Consider the following 17,679-nt stretch of genomic DNA (forward strand, 5'->3'; position numbering starts at 1 on the left):
GTCATAATCACATGTGTGGAAGATAATCTTCCCTATGTACATCGTGTTGAATCACATGTTCTGCTTTAACAGCCACGATTTTAAAAGGAGATATATGTTTAGGGGAAAAAGTATTTTTAAATTTAAATTAGTTAGTTATTATACTTCATTTCCCAGAATTCATTAGTGAGAGCTGTGACGTATGGTGTACCAGGGAGGGGATAGGAAGAAAGTGCTTCAGAGAGAGATAGGACTAAACATTTTTACACAGGTAAATATATTTTAATGTCATCTGCTTTTAGTTGATTCACTTTAGAGTTAGCATGCCAGTTCATCACCAGGTTAGAAGAAACTTGTTGTCGTTCTTGCACTGAAGATGTGTAATGTCAGCTGTCGACAGTAAACTGGCTGCGTTACCAGCTAGCAACCCCGAGCTAAGCTATGAGCTAAACTATGCTATATATGCATGTGCAGAGAAATAAGTGGTAATTCACTTAGCTGTAGCCACCTAGCTATAAAGACAAAAGGGTTACTGCGATGTTGAATTCACAGCCAAGCCACACAGCTGTTAACAAATGAGAATAGCGATGTATTTTTTATTTTTTTAAAGCATTCATCACCGCTTTATATATGTGTGTTTGTAGCAGCTAGCTAGCGATATCTCTTTGAGGCTTTACGTTACCTCTTTGAGATAACATGGCAGTGATTTTATCTACAGAGCCAGCTATCATGACATTAGTGTAGAGTTATTGCATTGTCAGTGTGATGGGGGAGTCAATCCCAGCGTGTGTGCCAGGCCAACCTGTGTTTGTAAACGCTAGCTAACCAGCCGTGTCGAGTATCCCCAAAAAAAATTAAAAAGTTAACTGAGGCTATGGTGTGAATGTGACATCTTTCATGTGTCACTCATAACGTTTCAGAAAGCTTGATATATATTGTTTTTATGTAGTTGGTTGGAAATCATTATATATATGTGTTTATTGAGTTTTAGCCTCAGCTGTCTCGTGACTTATGTCATCGAAATCAGACCTTATTTCCCCATCAAAGCAGAGCTATTTAGTCCTATTCATCGGCGACTTTCTGGTGCTAATATGTAAGCCTTCTTGTTGTCATACGCGCGTTTGCTCTATGGGTAAGCTACTGCATTTAATATTGAATAAGAGCCTCTTTTTTAAGACGTAGCCAGTCGTGAGTACTTTGATGTCTGTCAGAACAGGCCTGTAAGATGACAATGGTAATTTCTAGAAACATTAAATGTCTCTTACCCTCCATGCTGTGCTCGCTTTTAACTAGGCAATATGGCTTTATTTTGTCTTGAGGGCAAATTACTTACTCACTCACTCACTCACTCACTTACTGTCCATGTCATGTGAGGTTATGTCTTAAATCAGTCATTCACTCAGTGTAATTGTAGCGACATTTAAGTTGTTCATTCTTATAAAAACTGAGAATTTGGTTGAGTAGCAGTCTTATGTTTTTAATCGTGTGGAAAAGCTGGTACAATAAGTAAAGATAAGCATTGGTTTCTTCAAATAAAGCATGTTTCACTGTTGGCAACATGACATCCATTGTGCAATCAACAGTCATGTCTGTGATTGATTTTGAGATATTCTTTATTTCTGTGCTGCTTATTCTACTAATTTTGATGCATTTCATTACAGGATATAAATATTATACTCATCATTGCTTTATATTGGATGTATCCTCACAAGAGATATTACAGCTACACCACTATTTTTTTTAATCAGATCTCAGGGCTGGCTGACTCTTGATAACCCATTGGTAAATACTGAACTTGGGAAGACTGCCACCCAGTACTTTCCACTATGTAAGAAGAATGTGCTTTTTATTTTTCAGGTTGTATTGTTAACAGTGTGAGTGTGCAGTCCTCCTTGTGAAGGAAGGAGAGGCACCAGGGACCATGAGCGAGAATGGCCCTCGTACGGAGGCGTCCATGTACTTTGAGGTAGAGGTGGATCCCCTGGGGCGGGACGATGAGGAGGAAGAAGACAAGATCCACTTTGACAAAGACGACCGCCTGATCGCTGAGCCTGCATCGTCTTCCGGTCGGGTGTATGACCGCACCACAGTCCTCATTGAGCGGGACCCCATTCGGTTGGATGAGGAGGGCGAGGAGGAGGGTCACTGCGGAGGGGACGAAGATGGAGTTACCTTCCTAACTGAAGGGGAAGGAGATGGAGATGAGGAGGAGGGCTCTCTGGTCTTTATGTCCGACCCTGATGGCATGTCACAGGGTTATGTTCACCACACGATTTCTCCAGATCAGATCCAGTTCACAATTAATCCAGGCTCTACCCCAATGCCGCGCAACATTGAGGGTGCCACCCTCACCCTGCACTCTGAGTGTCCAGAGACCAAGCAGAGAGAGGTAAGCGTAAATAAAAGCATCTCCTCCAAACGTAAAGGATACACAGCAGCCACATACTTGCCATCTTTCTTTCCTACCTCTAAAAAATGACCATATATTTCAAAAGTTCTGCATGAATACAGGTCCACAGTGATTTCAGTTCTCTTTTGCATCTCGGCTTTGTGGTTTTACCCAGTTGAACATAATGTGTTACGATCATTACACATACCAGTTACTGCAGATGGGCGTCATTTCAGTAGAATGTGGTGAACTATTGTTATGGAAGTAATTGATTTAGTTTGTCTTTGTCATCCCGGCTAATTGCTCATCAACAGCACATCAGAAATACGCATATCTTACATATGTACAGCTCTCAAACAGTTTTAACAAGTGTAATATGACTGCAGTTATGTTTACATGCTGGAAGGTCTTTGGAGGCAAGCTGTCCTTCCTGCTTGGCTCTGGTCATTTCGCCTGGAGCTGAACTATTTGCAGTGAAGTTCCCACCTCACTGCAAATAGTTCAGCTCATGTCTGTTGCTAATGTCAACGTGCTTTCACAACTTTTTCACTCAGTGCTTTACAAAAGCCCTGTTTTGACCAAAAGTTACAAGTACTTTGGACCCAGAGGAACTAATCTCAGGAACTAAACTTGGAACTTTAAGTCTCTGTTGTCCCGTCCTGTTTGTGTTTCCACCACCTCTGAGGAACCAGGTAGAAAAAGGTGCAAATGTAAACCCAGGAGGAATTACAAAAATACTGCCATGCTTGAAACAGCACAGCATTTGTCTAGCTGTTCTTTGTATTAACTGTTGCATTAGTTGGATGTAATGAGTGAACGAAAAGCAGAAATGCAGTGGAGGAAAATTAAACAAAGCGTCTGTCTCCACAGTAAATCATCTGTTGAGTGTTTGATGGTTATTTATTTGTGATTAAGAACTTAACTGCTGTGAAACGATCAGAAAATAATATTTAATTTCTCTTATTCACTGGATATGTTCTCTCCATCTTCGACCCTTTGGTGGAAAACGCAAGTAGAGAAACAGAGTCCCTCAAAAGGTTCTTAAAGCTGTGTTTCCACTACATGGCACTGACTCTACTCACTTTACTTTTCTGGATTTCATTTCCTACAGCAGATATTACCTCCTCAAGGGGGACGGGCTTTGCAGGGATGATCGTATGTGATTGGTCAGACACACCTAGCACGACTGCTTTAACCTATGTACCGCTTCATTCATAATAAAATGCAGTACTGTCGCATCAATTTAAGATAAGGGGCGACATTTATCCTCATTTGATAAAGTGAAGTTAGGCTTTGTTTTTGCTTCCCTAATTTTAAAAAACCCTGACTGCAGTGACTAAAAAAGTACCAGGCAGGTACTATCCACAACTTTTGCCCATTGGGAAACCAAAAAAAGGAGAGTAGTGTCGAGTACCATTCAGTGGAATTAAGGCCCATACACCTCTTTCACTACTCAGAACCCCCTCCTATATTTGACATCTTTCCCAGCCTAAATTTTACTTTTAACAAACACCTGGTCCTACTGAGTAAAAATACATTGATCTTATATCTCTAATAACTTTTTTTAAATTGTGGACCCAACAGACACAAACAAGAAAAACAAGAACTATGTAAAAATGAAGAAGATTGTTTTAGTTGTGCATAAATACATACTGGACAGTAAAAGAGACATACTGGATTTCTTTTTATTATGAAATTGTAGTGGGTTCCATCTTTTAATACCTTGTACTTTTTTCTTGTCTGTAAGTAATAACAAACTGGACAAAATAGTTAAAATTTTCAAAAAGACTGCAACAGCATTTCGCAACACTGTTCCTATGAGTCACAAGGAAAGGGCCAGTCAATTGTTGGTGATGTATAACATCCGCTTCTTAGTAAGAATTAATTTTTAACCCAAGCTTGAGAGTAAAAGGCAAAGAATGAATTTCCAAGAGGACAATAAACTAAACAGCTCACTTACATTACACTAAACAGAAGTTCACACATTAGAAAATGAGAGACATTGTGGAAAATCTGTGGAACCTTTAAATGAAATCACAGCATGTTGAGTAGATTGTGGCAGTGAATAGGAATGCAATGAGGTTGTGAACATCCAAAACAGCCAGATAAACTCAAATAGAAAAAAAAGAGCAACCCTGCATTTGAAAAGTGAATAACAGAGAACAACCAAGAGAGGCTACTTCCTGTGATCAAGACAGAAAATTCCTCCCGTTCAACAAGTGTCAGGAAAAATCACAGACGAGCAGCATCGAGAACTCGCTGTAAATACTCTTGCATAAATATTTATTTTGTAACGCAGCAGTCTTTTTCCACTATGCGTGTGGGAGACCGAAGCATACAATGCCCTCTCACAATGATCGAACTGATGGCGGAGAAGAGTCACGAGGGTGTGGGAGATGAATAACGTACTGAGCTACAAGCTTTAGCAGGCTTCCCGTGCGGGGTGGGGTGGGTGCATGGATGTTTGCTTAACAAATGAGCTCTCCCACACGCTTAAAATCAAAAGGAATGGCTTCAGACTACCCATCACTCAAATTAGTGTTTGCCAGCTAGAGTGAAAGGAAGTGTAATCAGCTTTATATCAGCTGTCATTTTCACGGTGTAATTGAAAACGTTATGAGAGCGTGTCGAGAGCATCTGTTCTAAAATGAAGCATGGAGACTGCAGCGTTACGTGAAACATTTTAGTGTTTTTACTGAGACATCAGTTGTTTTCCCAACGGACAAAGTGTTAATGTCATGTTGAAACTTGAGGTTTTTTTACCATTAACTTTCAGCAGTTTTTTTTTTTTTTGACTCTCGTGTTGTCTTCATATCCACCGACAATGCAACGTTTGTCCCCCTGGTTTGACTGTTGATAAAGCATAAGGCATATATTATCACCCAATTCTGTGTTAGATCTTTCCAACTTATTACCAATTATAATGGCAATTATAGTCAATACACCTCATTCAAATTAAATTATTTCTCATTTTTGAGTTAACGCTCGTTGTCCTCCCAGGTCAAAATTGACTTCAATTTTTAAAAGTCGGGCTATTTTGCCATTTATTAAAACTGTTAGCTTTATGCAAATTGTGCTGCCGTTTTGGCCAAAATTCTCAAAACTGATTTTTCTGACCTTTAAAAGTCTTGGAAAATTCGAGGTTAGTTTATTACTTTTTGTAAAATGATAATTACAAGACAACATTCTGTCATTACTGCACCTAATTGGTCAGAATTAAACATTAATTTATTCATTTTCTTTACCTCTTATCCTCCAGAGGGTCGTGGGGGTGCTGGAGCCAAACTCAGCTGACATTGGGTGAGAGGCAGAAAGGTCACCCTGGACAGGTCACCAGTCAATCACATGTAGTATACAGACAGCCAACCATTCACACTCACATTCCCACCTTCAGGCAATAAAGAGTCACCAATTAGCTGAACCTGCATGTTTCTGGTTTGTGGGAGGAAGCTGGAGTACGCAAAGAGAGGGTTAAACATGCACTTTTTTATATTAATAGTCACCAGTATGGGAATGTCATGATGGGAAATTAGTACTTACTACATCTCTAAGAGGACACTCAGAGTGCAGGGTGGGCTGTAACTTAAAGGAATAATGTAAGCTGACGGAGGAGATTCTCATGTCGAGGGGTCGACCACAAGCTTCTTCATCTTGGCTTTGTGTTCAAAGACAAGATGGAGAGCATTTTTCTAAAAAGAGAAAGGACTGCTTTTATTCACATCGCCCTGCGGCTTTTGTGTGAGAAGAGAGCAGGAGGCTGCCAGTCTGCAATGGAGATCGCTGCTGTGAAATGGAATAGGATGGGATGTATTGCATTAGTCATCCTCGTTGTCCTTTGTGCTCACCCGTTTCATGTGCTGACGGGTGGCTGAGTCATTGAGTTCAAGTCCCCCTCTGAAAGGTCACACTTTCTAAGTCACTACATTATATGGCAGCACTGGTTATTGCTGAGCTGAATTAAATCAAATTATTCCCTCCCTTGTTTTTGAAATACTCAGTAAAGACTTTGATTAATTGATCGTTACACAAGGTGATTATATCTTTTCCGTAGCCTCAGGATGATTTTTTTTTCACTACAGATGAATCCAATCTTCGCATCTTCCAGACACTCACTTTTTACCCCCTTTTCTCTCCCCTCTTCTTCTTAATGTTCCTCTATCAGGTGAAGCGCTACCAGTGCATGTTCGAAGGCTGCACAAGGACGTACAGCACGGCGGGAAACCTGCGAACACACCAGAAGACCCACCGGGGTGAATACACATTTGTGTGTAATCAGCAGGGCTGCGGAAAGGCCTTCCTCACCTCTTACAGCCTCAAGATCCACGTCCGTGTACACACCAAGGAGAAGCCGTTTGAGTGTGACGTGCAAGGCTGTGAGAAGGCCTTTAACACCCTGTACAGGTGGGCCTGCACACAGTTTTGTTGTATTTGTGCTTAATTTCTCCTCATTGTGCTGTTGTTCCAAAGCTGTGGGCACTATAACGCAAGTTCAGGTCATTTCTCATCAATGTAGGTTCTGTTTATTTAGCAGGGTCCAGTTTGTCGTCCTTGAGATTGGGAAATGTGGTCACTTAAAAAGGAGACTAGAAACGGTTTAGAAGCTGTAGTATAAGTAAATAAGATTAGATAGTGTCATTATATAACGTCAGTTATTTGGCAGATCCAGCCAGAGCGAGTGGCCCAACTGACTTTGACTTTGATCCAATGCAATAAAGAGAACACCCACAAATTAATTGTTTAAGTAGAATTAAAATACAACATTTTGCTTTTTATAGAGGTTTACTGTGTGTTGGGTGTAAATGTTTCTCTGACTGAAGTTAGTATTTCTGAGTATTTTGTCCTTGTAGCCTATAAATCTGCTGTCTGAGATCAAAACTGCAGAACAACATGTGCATTTGTACAGTTTTATATTTCCCTAGTTTTTAGAGAAGGCAAGAAGTGACACAATGGATGTTTTGATAAAGTGTGTCAGCTGTGACAAATAACCGTGAAACCACTCTGCTGGCTCTCTGGGAGCTGTTAAAATATACTACAGTTACACATGCCAAAAAATACCAACTAGACTCTGAAACTTCATACGTGGTTTTGCTTTGTAGTGCTTTCACTATTTAGATTTTTTTGGGATCCCATGAAGTCCACTTCAGATGTGGACTATATTGGTCCAGTTCAGGGCTCAAAATTAGCATCAGCCACCAGCCAAATGCAGGTAAAATGTGCAAGTTTCAGGTAGATTTGCTTCACTAACTTGCCAAAAAATAAAAGTAGTCTATTGAGTGATGGGTACAATTTGAACATTTAGTAGCCATTTGGTGGTTGGACTAAAAAGTTAACCTTCAACTCCCTGTCAGATGCTGTTAGTCAAGGCAGCCAGCTGATGCCACACACGGGTGAATTCAATTTTTAATAAGATGAATTTTCTTTTACATATTCAGTGCCACCCAAACTACTGGATCTTATAAGACCACCCCTGAGACTTGCTGTATGTGTGCTGTCTTCATTGTTTTTTTTCTGTGATTATTGTTGTCGTTTACTAGATTCTAGTAAACTAGAGTCTTTCGCATGCTTTCCAGGCATTCTTATTAAGTGTAACAGGAATCAACATATGACATTTTAGTGTGGCTGTTTGCTTAGTTTGTTTCTTTCCTGTTGTGGTTTAATGAAACACGCTTGACTGCCTCCGCAGACTAAAAGCACACCAGAGACTTCACACAGGCAAGACGTTCAACTGTGAATCGGAGGGATGCACAAAGTACTTTACCACTCTCAGCGACCTGAGGAAGCACATTCGCACACACACTGGGGAGAAGCCATTCCGGTGAGCGTTCATTATCATACCAGGCTTAATCCACTCCTAGCAGAAAATGAAGAAACAATGATACTAGTTGGTACTTACAGGCAGCTATTTAAGACAGTTTCAATGTTTGTCAGTCCACTCAAATACTGGAGGAATATACAAGTTAGCAATTTTCTTTTTTCTTTTTTAAAATTATGACATTATTTATTTGTACATGTTTTTTGTGAGCTCCATATTTGTCAGACTGAAGGCCAAACTAGTAGTGAGTTGTGTCGTGGAAATTGTCTGAAAACACTAAACACAAGCATGAAATAATACACAAAACACAGCTGGGTTGAAGATTAAATAGTTATTATTGTACAGTAAGAAGACAGCATACACACATGTCAATGAGCAAAGAGCAAGCCTAAACTATTATAGTTTGGAAATCATCTGTGATTGGTCAAACATGGCCTATATCACATTCAACATGCAGTTACAAGGCAAAAGCAGTGAGCTTAGATCTACAATTTTGGATTAAAAGGAGCAAACCAAACATTTTTTAACTGTACTGTATGTATATGATGAGTCAAATGTGCTTACTCTTCCTACAAAAGCATGACTTTATTGTCTTGAAAATGCATCAGTGTCTTTTTGCTTCTAGAAATTCATATCTGACATAATTTTTCTGTCTTTTGTCCCAAGGTGTGACCACGATGGCTGCGGCAAAGCTTTTGCTGCGAGTCATCACCTGAAAACCCATGTACGGACACATACAGGTACATAGTTTTTGTTTCTGTTCTGTGACCTTGATTTATCACGGCTGTACGTAGGCCTGATTTGCATCTTTACACTGATTGCATTGATAACCGGTGCCTCCCACATATGCAGAGTTCATTTGAATGACCCAAACAAATAGATTTGTGGTTTGTATTCACTGTGTCTTCCTTTCAAAAAGTCATGCATAAATATAGTTAGAACAGCTGTAATTGAAAATCTAACAGAACACTCTGTTCATGTGCACTCATTGATTGGACAAATAACTTCACTAATTGGAAGTTTCCAGTCGGACAGCTGGAGCCAGAAATCTTTGCTCAAGGGCAACTTGAGTGCTTCATTCAGAGAGATTCAGAGAGATTGTCTCAACGGAGCTATGGCTGCTGAATAGATAGCACGCTACTCACTCCTTTTCATGTGGTTTTTAATATGTGGTTCTTTAATGGATTTTCTTTTTTAATTGGACGATTCTCCTTTTATTGTATATTTGAAGAATGTAGTTAAGTATCAGACAGAGACATCAATCTCTACAACTTATTCCTGTGGCAGTGGAGGAGAAAGGAGCTTTTTTAAAATAAATGATATTCAGTAGAAGCTCCTGTTAGATGAAAACAAATGTGAAATTTAATATTCTGGGGTTAAGCTGATTGTTTCTGTTTCAAGTGTGTGCACGCTGTAAATCAATCAAATAAAAGTGCACGGTCCACTTTAAATTGTCATTTTAATTGTCCCATGATGGCAGAAGCAAGTGGATAGCAAAAATAGAAGAGCATCAATAAAAAAGAATGAAGTACAATAAATAATAAATAAGTACACAAGCAATAAAAACAATTGGAAATAAAAAAATAATAGTAACATTATGTACAAGAGCAATATTTGTGTTTTAATGAGTAAGAACATGAACTCACTTTATGCATATCAGCAATACTGTTGCTTTGTTTGTTTCCTCAAAGGTTTAAATAACACAGAAACTCTTGTCTTGGGTGTCTTTTTTTTCTCGATTAGCTCTTACCTTTGTCCTGTTTCTGTATACTTCCCTCTCTGTCTCTAATCGTATTGTAGGGGAGAAGCCATTCAACTGTCCCAGTGATGGCTGTGAGAAGACCTTTAGCAGCCAGTACAGTCTGAAGAGTCACATCCGGGGCCACGACAAAGGACAGCCCTTCAGCGTCACCCTCACCCACCCGCTCTCTGAAGTGAGTCACAGTTCAGCAATTTGCAGCAAAGTGTTGGACACACATTGTTGGCAAAGTGGTCATGTTCCTGTTCCTGTTCATAGCTTGGGAGCAATATGATACCACGGTCACATTGTTTACTGGAATTATTTGACACGTTCACTTTCAGTTCACTTTGTGTGTCATGGCACACTGTAGCCACTAGAAGTCTTAATACTAGATGAGAGGCTTTCTAGAGAGCATGTTAGCCCAAAAAGTTCCATGATGGCACGTTCACTTTCAGTTCACTTTGTTTGGTGGTCACATGACCAGTGTTGGTGACACATTTTCACATCTCATACGTGTGTCATGGCACACAGACACCACTAGAAGTCTTAATATTAGATGAGAGGCTTTCTAGAGAGCATATTAGCCCAAAAAAAGAGCTGCACACCTCCATGATGGGAACATTTGCTAAATGTATTTATTTAAAAGAAGTGGATTTGGATCAAAGTGCCAAACAAAATAAATGTTTTGCATGTATTATTCTAAGGGACAGTCCAAACTTATATGAAAACTATGTAATTATCTGCCAATTGACTCTTTGAAGTCAGCTGCTCTTTTATGTAAAGCATGAATTGTCGCATTTACAGTACGTGTCGCATTATTTCCCATTTTGGCTTATCTGACTTCTTTACATGACTCCGCACCTGATCCCATAGCAGTGGCAAGTTTAATTAAGTCCAATTCATCTCTTAATTATAGGATGCAAATCACTCGCTGTGCCTCAGTGACTTAAGCCTCATCTCTACAGACTCAGATCTACGCGAGAACATCCATAACGTAAGTCTGGCCTTTGCTTCATATTTGTTAAACAGGAGTTGGCTAGAACATGTAAAAGATTTCCCAAGATAGTCAGTAAAGACGTCAGCTAACAGGAAACTGTTATACTTAAAGTTATACTTAAAGCTCCACTGTATTAACATTTTGTAGCCAAACAAGAGTGTCTTGATGTCACTTATTGTATCCCTAAATTTTGTGTTTATTTTACAATTATTCCAGGCACAGAATTTGGACCTCAACAATGTGACCCCTGTGAAAATATTTGAACTCATGTTCCAGAGTCCAGAAAATAGTATCAGCCAAGATGATGCCCATCCCAATGGTAAGAGTGTTTCAAAGTCTGCGATCTTAAATTATATTTCATGTTTCTGTCCATTAAGAGTTTTATTTCCCTCTTCAGAGAGCCTTGCTGAAGCCTTCAGCCTAGAGACCTCTACCCAGCCAGGAATGACTGATGCCTCGTCTCTTATCACTTTCTCTCTCAATCCTACCTCCTCATCTTGCTGTTCCCACACAACTTCAGTCATGGAGGCTCCTTCCCAGCTCAGTCAGAGCTCTTCCTCTCAGGCCTCCACACCTGCCTCGGTCACTGCTACGGTCACCTCCACACAGCCACCCCCTTTCATGCAACTAGCAGGGCCCCAGCAGATCTCCGATGTGCCTGCCCAGGCTTCTGTCCAAGCGCCAAACCATGCCAACACCCAGCACTATGTGGCACTGCCATCCGCATCATTCTTGCAGCCGGATAATGCCACTCAGAGCAATCCTCTACCACCACCTATCGCCGGTACTCCTCCAGTGGCTCCAGCACTGACCACCGCAGCGACAGGCACTCCTGCTGTGCCTGTTGTTGCAGCCACCACAACAGAAGCTCTGGCAGCTGTAGCTCAATCTGTGCCTTTGGCCAATAACCCTGTTCCCAATTCTGGCCCTGGTCTGGCTCCCGCCCCTGCCACCATCACTATAGCACCAACCCAGAACCTGCTGCAGCCCAGCCTGGTCATGTCTGACCAGAACCTACAGTGGATCCTGAGCAGCGCTGCCAACAGCCAGCAAAATCCAGAGCAAGCAGTGAGTAGTGGTCCCACAGCTTAATTATCTGGAGTCTGATGACCTGTACAGATAGTGTACTAGTCTTGACTTTGAGATGTTTGTGAAGAGATTTAATGCATTCCTACATACATGAAACTAAGGATTTCATTATTTTTGTCACCTCTTTTTAAGTTTGTTTATATCAGAGGATTAGCCAACAACAGCTTGCTACTAACTATTCATGCAAGACAACTTTTTTATTTTGCAGTAAGCAAAGGAATGTTTTATTTTATCAATATTACTCCACACACACCAACCATATGATTTTATCTTGGTTGATTTATGATGGTCTATGTTTGTACACAGCAACATCAAGGGGCTCCAAAAGTGGAAAAGGTTTTCTTCACCACAGCCATACCAGTGGGAGGAAACGCTGGTAAGTTAATGTTTAGAGAATATTATCATATTGTAGACATAGGCCAAAAGGGTGTAAATCACATATTTGTCTTATTAAAAAGTCAAGTTTTCATTATATAAATACCGCTGTAGCTTTTTAAATTGTATCACATTATATTGTTTAATAATTAATTGACAATTAATAACATAAAAGCAGTAACTTTTAAAACATTCAGGAGCTATAGAGGAGAACAAGTATTGTTGGGCTGACATCAAAATGACTTAGAGGTGACCAGCCTAAACTTATCAAGTGCTGCACAGCATGACTGTCACTGTAGGCCACTTTAGTCTGTTTGTTTTAGGGTTTTTTCAGTGAATTCGAAAACTTGATTAAATTCTGTTTTCAGGCAACTCGGTCCAACAGATCGGCCTCAGCCTGCCAGTCATCATCATCAAACAGGAGGAATCCTGCCAGTGCCAGTGTGCCTGCAGGGACTCTGCTAAAGACAAGAGTTCAAAGAGTGCCTCCTCCATCGTTTCAGCCTCATTACAGCAGCAACCTTCAGAGGTCCCCCCTCCCCCCCAGAGGCCGCAGCCCCCAGAGCCTCCACACAATCCCTCATCACCCTCATGCTGTCTCCCCGAGTCTTCCTCCAAGGTGGGTGAAGTGAGGCAGGAGGCCGCTCCATCTTCTTCCTCCTCCTCCTCCTCCTCCTCAGTTCAGACTTTCTCCACAATAGTGAGCAGCACTGCCACAAATCCCCCCTCGTCTGACGGGTTAGCCAATATGGACGTCTCGGACTTTCTCTCCCTGCAGAGCCCTGAGACAGCTGCGAACATCGAAGCTCTGCTGCTTGTTGCTGATGACTTCAACATGGCCACTGATGGCAACCCTTAGAAGAGCTGCCTTCTGAGCTGCCAGTCTGGCACACTGTCAGTCTGTTGCACCCACTCATCCACAGGCATCGATTCCACCCACATCTCGAGTCATTCTCCACGGTGACGCCTCTTCTTTTTCCCTATATAGTGTGTGCATCGAACCCCCCCGTACCTGCAGTGCATTCTGTTCTGTATGGCATTGTGCAACCTATATATACAAACTATGAATACTTTTGCTGTAGAGTCTCTTTGCAGTAGTTGAAGTTTTTAGAGGCAGCATTAGTTTGCTGATTGAGGTTTAGCGAGGTTAATGCTAATTAACGCAGGGAAAAGGCAGTGGAACCTTTGTTAAAACATAATCAAACTGTATATAAAAACCCATAATATCCAGTCTGAATTGATCGAATGAAACAAGTGAGTGTTGTCCAAGCACTGAAAACTTAAAAAGGTTAATTTTCCTGGCTTGAAGGTCACACACCTGAGCAGGAAAACAAAGTGTGTCTGTATATCTTTGTACTGTACTACAGGTCCTAACAAATGCTTAAAGCTGGTATGCAACTGACCAGAATGCACTGTATATGAGAGGAATTTGCTATAGCTTTAAAGTATAGCTCCAAAGTATAGCTCCCAGCAGAAATTTGAAAGGGGTCGCACACCCAGACCCTCATATGGCTGTCAAATAATATGACTTGATTTCCTCAATATTTTGTTTTTTTCTAGGAAGACTAGTTTAGTCGAGAAAATGTGATGTGATGATTATTTTCTGCTTCTTTTTGACAGTTATTTACTAATTGAAAAAAGAACGTGATCAGATCTGCCTGTGAAATTAAGTCAATATCATCAAATAACTTGCCTATAACTTAAAGCTAATTTAAAATTGTACGTGTTAATTTATTTAAATGCTTGATCCTTTCATTATACTGGTAATGCTATTATCTTCAAGATAGCGGTAAAAGAAAAATCTTTTATTAATTTATTCCAATCACTTGTATTTTTAGTTGAGCTGTTTTTATGTTACTGAATTGCGTTCCCTTTTTTAAGAACGTAGTGGGTTTTGCTCAAGTTTGAGAAAAGAGGCACCTATAGAAGACTGCACAGTTTAGCAAATTATCCTCTAGGATCTGCTTGTTTGCAAAAATTGTCCACAATGAAACAGTAATGAACTACTGTCAACATCCCATGTTTTATAGGGTTGTGACCCTCTCAGGGATGCATCAAGTCATAACTGGTCCTGGTTCCCTTAATTTGTTACTCAGACATGCGTTTCCTTGCCAGATGCCCCACACTTGCAGTAGCCCTACGTTTTGCTGCACTCTTCCCAGTTTATTGCACACTAACTTGTAAAGTGAGTAATATTTGACAGCTTGTTAGCTGAGGTGCAGCACCACTACAGACTTTTTTTGTATACAACTGCTGTAAAGTAGCATTTAAAAGATGGTGTCCTGGCGACAGTGTAAATAGAGTACATTTTAGTGTAAACATCTTTGAGAAACTTGTAGATTATTCTAGAATTTGTATTTTTGTATAGACTATTGAATTACTAACTTGCAGAGTTTGGAGTGAATGCACCTATCCCTTGCATTTCTTCCCGCAGTCACATTTATGCAGGAGAGTTTTGAGTTTTTGCCGTGTTTTAGTTGAATAGTTCTACAAGCAGCTGGGCTTCTGTACAGTCCCCGTAATAACAAAATATATGTAACACATAGCCTCCTGCTCAGAGTATAATTTAACAGTATTGTTTCACATGGGACACAATGCAATGACAATAGCGCAATGGCATTAGCCCTGTATACTAGAGTGTAGAGCTACTTGGCCTTATGACATACCTGTTTTATGAGCCTCCTTGCCTTGACAGTCTCTCCTTCAGATGTGCCGTTGACATGCCCACACACTCATCTTCATTGAGTCTCAGGCAATCACTTCCAGCAGCAGATCACATTGAGGCAAAAGCATTGACACAATATTATTTTTCCTAGATGTGTTTTTGTTTTGCAGCTGTAGCGTTTGGAAAGTTGTTAATGGATATGCACCACTGCTAGAAAATATAATCAGCTACATAACTGATGCAGGTGATGTGATTTTACATAGTAGTTCTAGTGTGTAGGATCAAGCCAAACCAACATGCATGTCAATTGTAACTTAAGTTGTTTGTTTCTTTTGCCATAATTTGCTAAAGAGGAGCCCCCCCCCCCCCCTCCCCTTAATTCACAGGTGCCATATGGGCAGTGATTTATGTTGTGAAAGGCTCCAGTCACACATTATGTGCTCAAAACCATTCCAGATATGCAGAGTCAGATATCAGGAGTGTCTCCAGATCTGAAATTGGCTCTATTGAATAGCAACATTTTTTATTTGTAATAATTTCCCTGTTAAGGTACTTTAGGTGGAATTACTGCCAGGAGTCACGCTCATACAACATTAACATACATCTTCGTACATGCATACTGTCAGTGAACACAACTATGCAATTTTTAAGTGTGGCATTCACGAGAAAACATACGGACTCCAGAATTAAAAGATTTACTCCTCCCTCTGACATGATTTTCTGCTACAACCTTATATACAGAACTCCAGTGGCAAACGTTGCCTTTCCAATGCATCCACATTAAGCATTCTCCATAATATTCAATATTTTACATTTGGAGTGGTGTTAACGCGGGCTGTTATGTGTTCAAGTATTTTTTCCCCATGAATGTTGCACCACAGCTTTCCTTTTACATGCTGTTTTTTGCCTCTGAGGTAACTGGTTTAAAACCAACTGGATTTTGTTTTGAAGGAGTATTTTGTTAATGATTCTGTTTTAAGAATTATTTTTGGTCAAACGTACGCAGCTTTTCCTTTGTTTTTACACTTTATTAGTAAAATGTTTCATTTGGGCTTTGCTACATTTATGTTATCATCTCAGACTTTTACATTCATATTTGACATGTGGATAATTTGTTGGCTCATCTTCACCAATGAAAGTCAATCTTAACAGCTGCTGATATTTGTTGTAATCAGTTAGCGGAGAAATGTGTTGGTTTTTTTTGGACTTTTGTTCCTGGGTTGTTTTTCCTGAAGTTTTACCAGAGCCGGTAGCGTCAGCAAATCAACGATGGTGACATTTGTTTGGAAGCAGATCGTTTGAATGAAATGAGTAGGTTGAGTGGTTTTTGGAAATTGAGATCCAGAATTTCTGCAATCTCCAACTTTTTTCCAAATGGACAATATTTAAAGAAAAAATGGAAACTATATGCTTCCAAAGGGATGTCTTGACACCCAAAGAGCAAGGAATTAAGGATTTGTATTTTTTAAAAGAATGTATAATGTGAAAATGTTTGCTTATGCTTGTTTCGTATAAAGTAATATGATAAATAACTTTCTGAAATGAGAGCAATATAATACTAATAAAACCTTATCCTTGTCACTGAAAATGTTTCATCTGCTCAATTTAGTCTTGTCACAGAAAAAAAAAAGAAGAGTGAGTCTTACATTTATTTAACATTTAAAATGAAAATAAAAACTGTTCCACTTCTGGTCACTTCTGCTGTGGTAAGGGCACATCCTGGAAAGATTTCCTCTGTGGGACAAAAACAGCCAAGGTGGATTTACACAATCTGTAGCAAATCACATGTCTGAGGAAGGGAACAGCAGCTCACCACTAGATTACCCAGATCCTTCAAGTCCTCCAGGACCCTGTCACACATGGTTATCTTCTCAGACAGGGTCACCAGTCTGCCATCAACCTCCTCAAGGAGCTGCAGAGGACAGAGCATGTTGGTCACCAGATAGTTTGAGCAGAGAGACATCAGCAGTGTTGTCTGCAGATAGTGTCTGACCTGTTTAACTGGAGGAATACCCTCTTCTTTTTGCTGGACCACTGTTTCTGTTGGGCAATCTGTAACATATAGGGGCCATAAGAAAGACTGAAAATGTAGTTATGCAGAAAATATGCACGCGTTTTGTTACCTATGTCTGAGGCCATGACTACAGATATGCTTGTCTTGTAAACTGCATGTTAGTTATGTGCCTTTGTGTTTTTAATCATGTGCAAACAGGTGATTCAGATTTTGCTAATGAGCAGGTGATTAAGAGGGAAGGCAGGTAACATTCAATAACAGCATTTGTGTTAGTGAGTTCACATGTGTTGGATAGTTTGAAGAAATGTCAGAAGATACTTTTCCAGATACTATAATAGCCCTTGAGGAGGATTATTAATTATTATTATTATTATTATTATTGAACAACTATAGTAATATTAACCAACAAAAGAAATGAACTCTCCTATATTATAAGGTTAATGGGTAAAAAAGAAACAGAGAAAAACAAAAGCTAAATTAGAATATAACAGTTAAACAGTTAAGATAATGTACAATTCAAATTTTGTTAGAAGATAGGCGAGAGCATTTCATTTTTGACAATCTGAAATAGTGGTCATTTTATTATGACATTTAGACAAATTGATACAAATAGTGCGT

General features: G+C 39.9%; 1 protein-coding gene across 1 annotated transcript; it reads left to right on the top strand.

Annotated features, from left to right (window-relative positions):
• The first annotated feature begins 134 nt into the window (after positions 1-134).
• Positions 135-16,628, top strand: mtf1 (metal-regulatory transcription factor 1). The gene is made up of 11 exons (XM_053327946.1): positions 135-250; positions 1,837-2,368; positions 6,531-6,769; positions 8,052-8,183; positions 8,847-8,920; positions 9,981-10,114; positions 10,838-10,915; positions 11,135-11,237; positions 11,316-11,986; positions 12,314-12,383; positions 12,751-16,628. Exons 2-11 carry the CDS (start codon positions 1,901-1,903, stop codon positions 13,239-13,241), a joined length of 2,460 nt encoding a protein of 819 aa, XP_053183921.1. The 5' UTR covers positions 135-250; positions 1,837-1,900; the 3' UTR covers positions 13,242-16,628.
• The last annotated feature ends 1,051 nt before the right edge of the window (positions 16,629-17,679 follow it).

Source organism: Scomber japonicus, chromosome 10 (assembly GCF_027409825.1).
Source record: "Scomber japonicus isolate fScoJap1 chromosome 10, fScoJap1.pri, whole genome shotgun sequence".
Taxonomy (NCBI): Eukaryota; Metazoa; Chordata; class Actinopteri; order Scombriformes; family Scombridae; genus Scomber; species Scomber japonicus.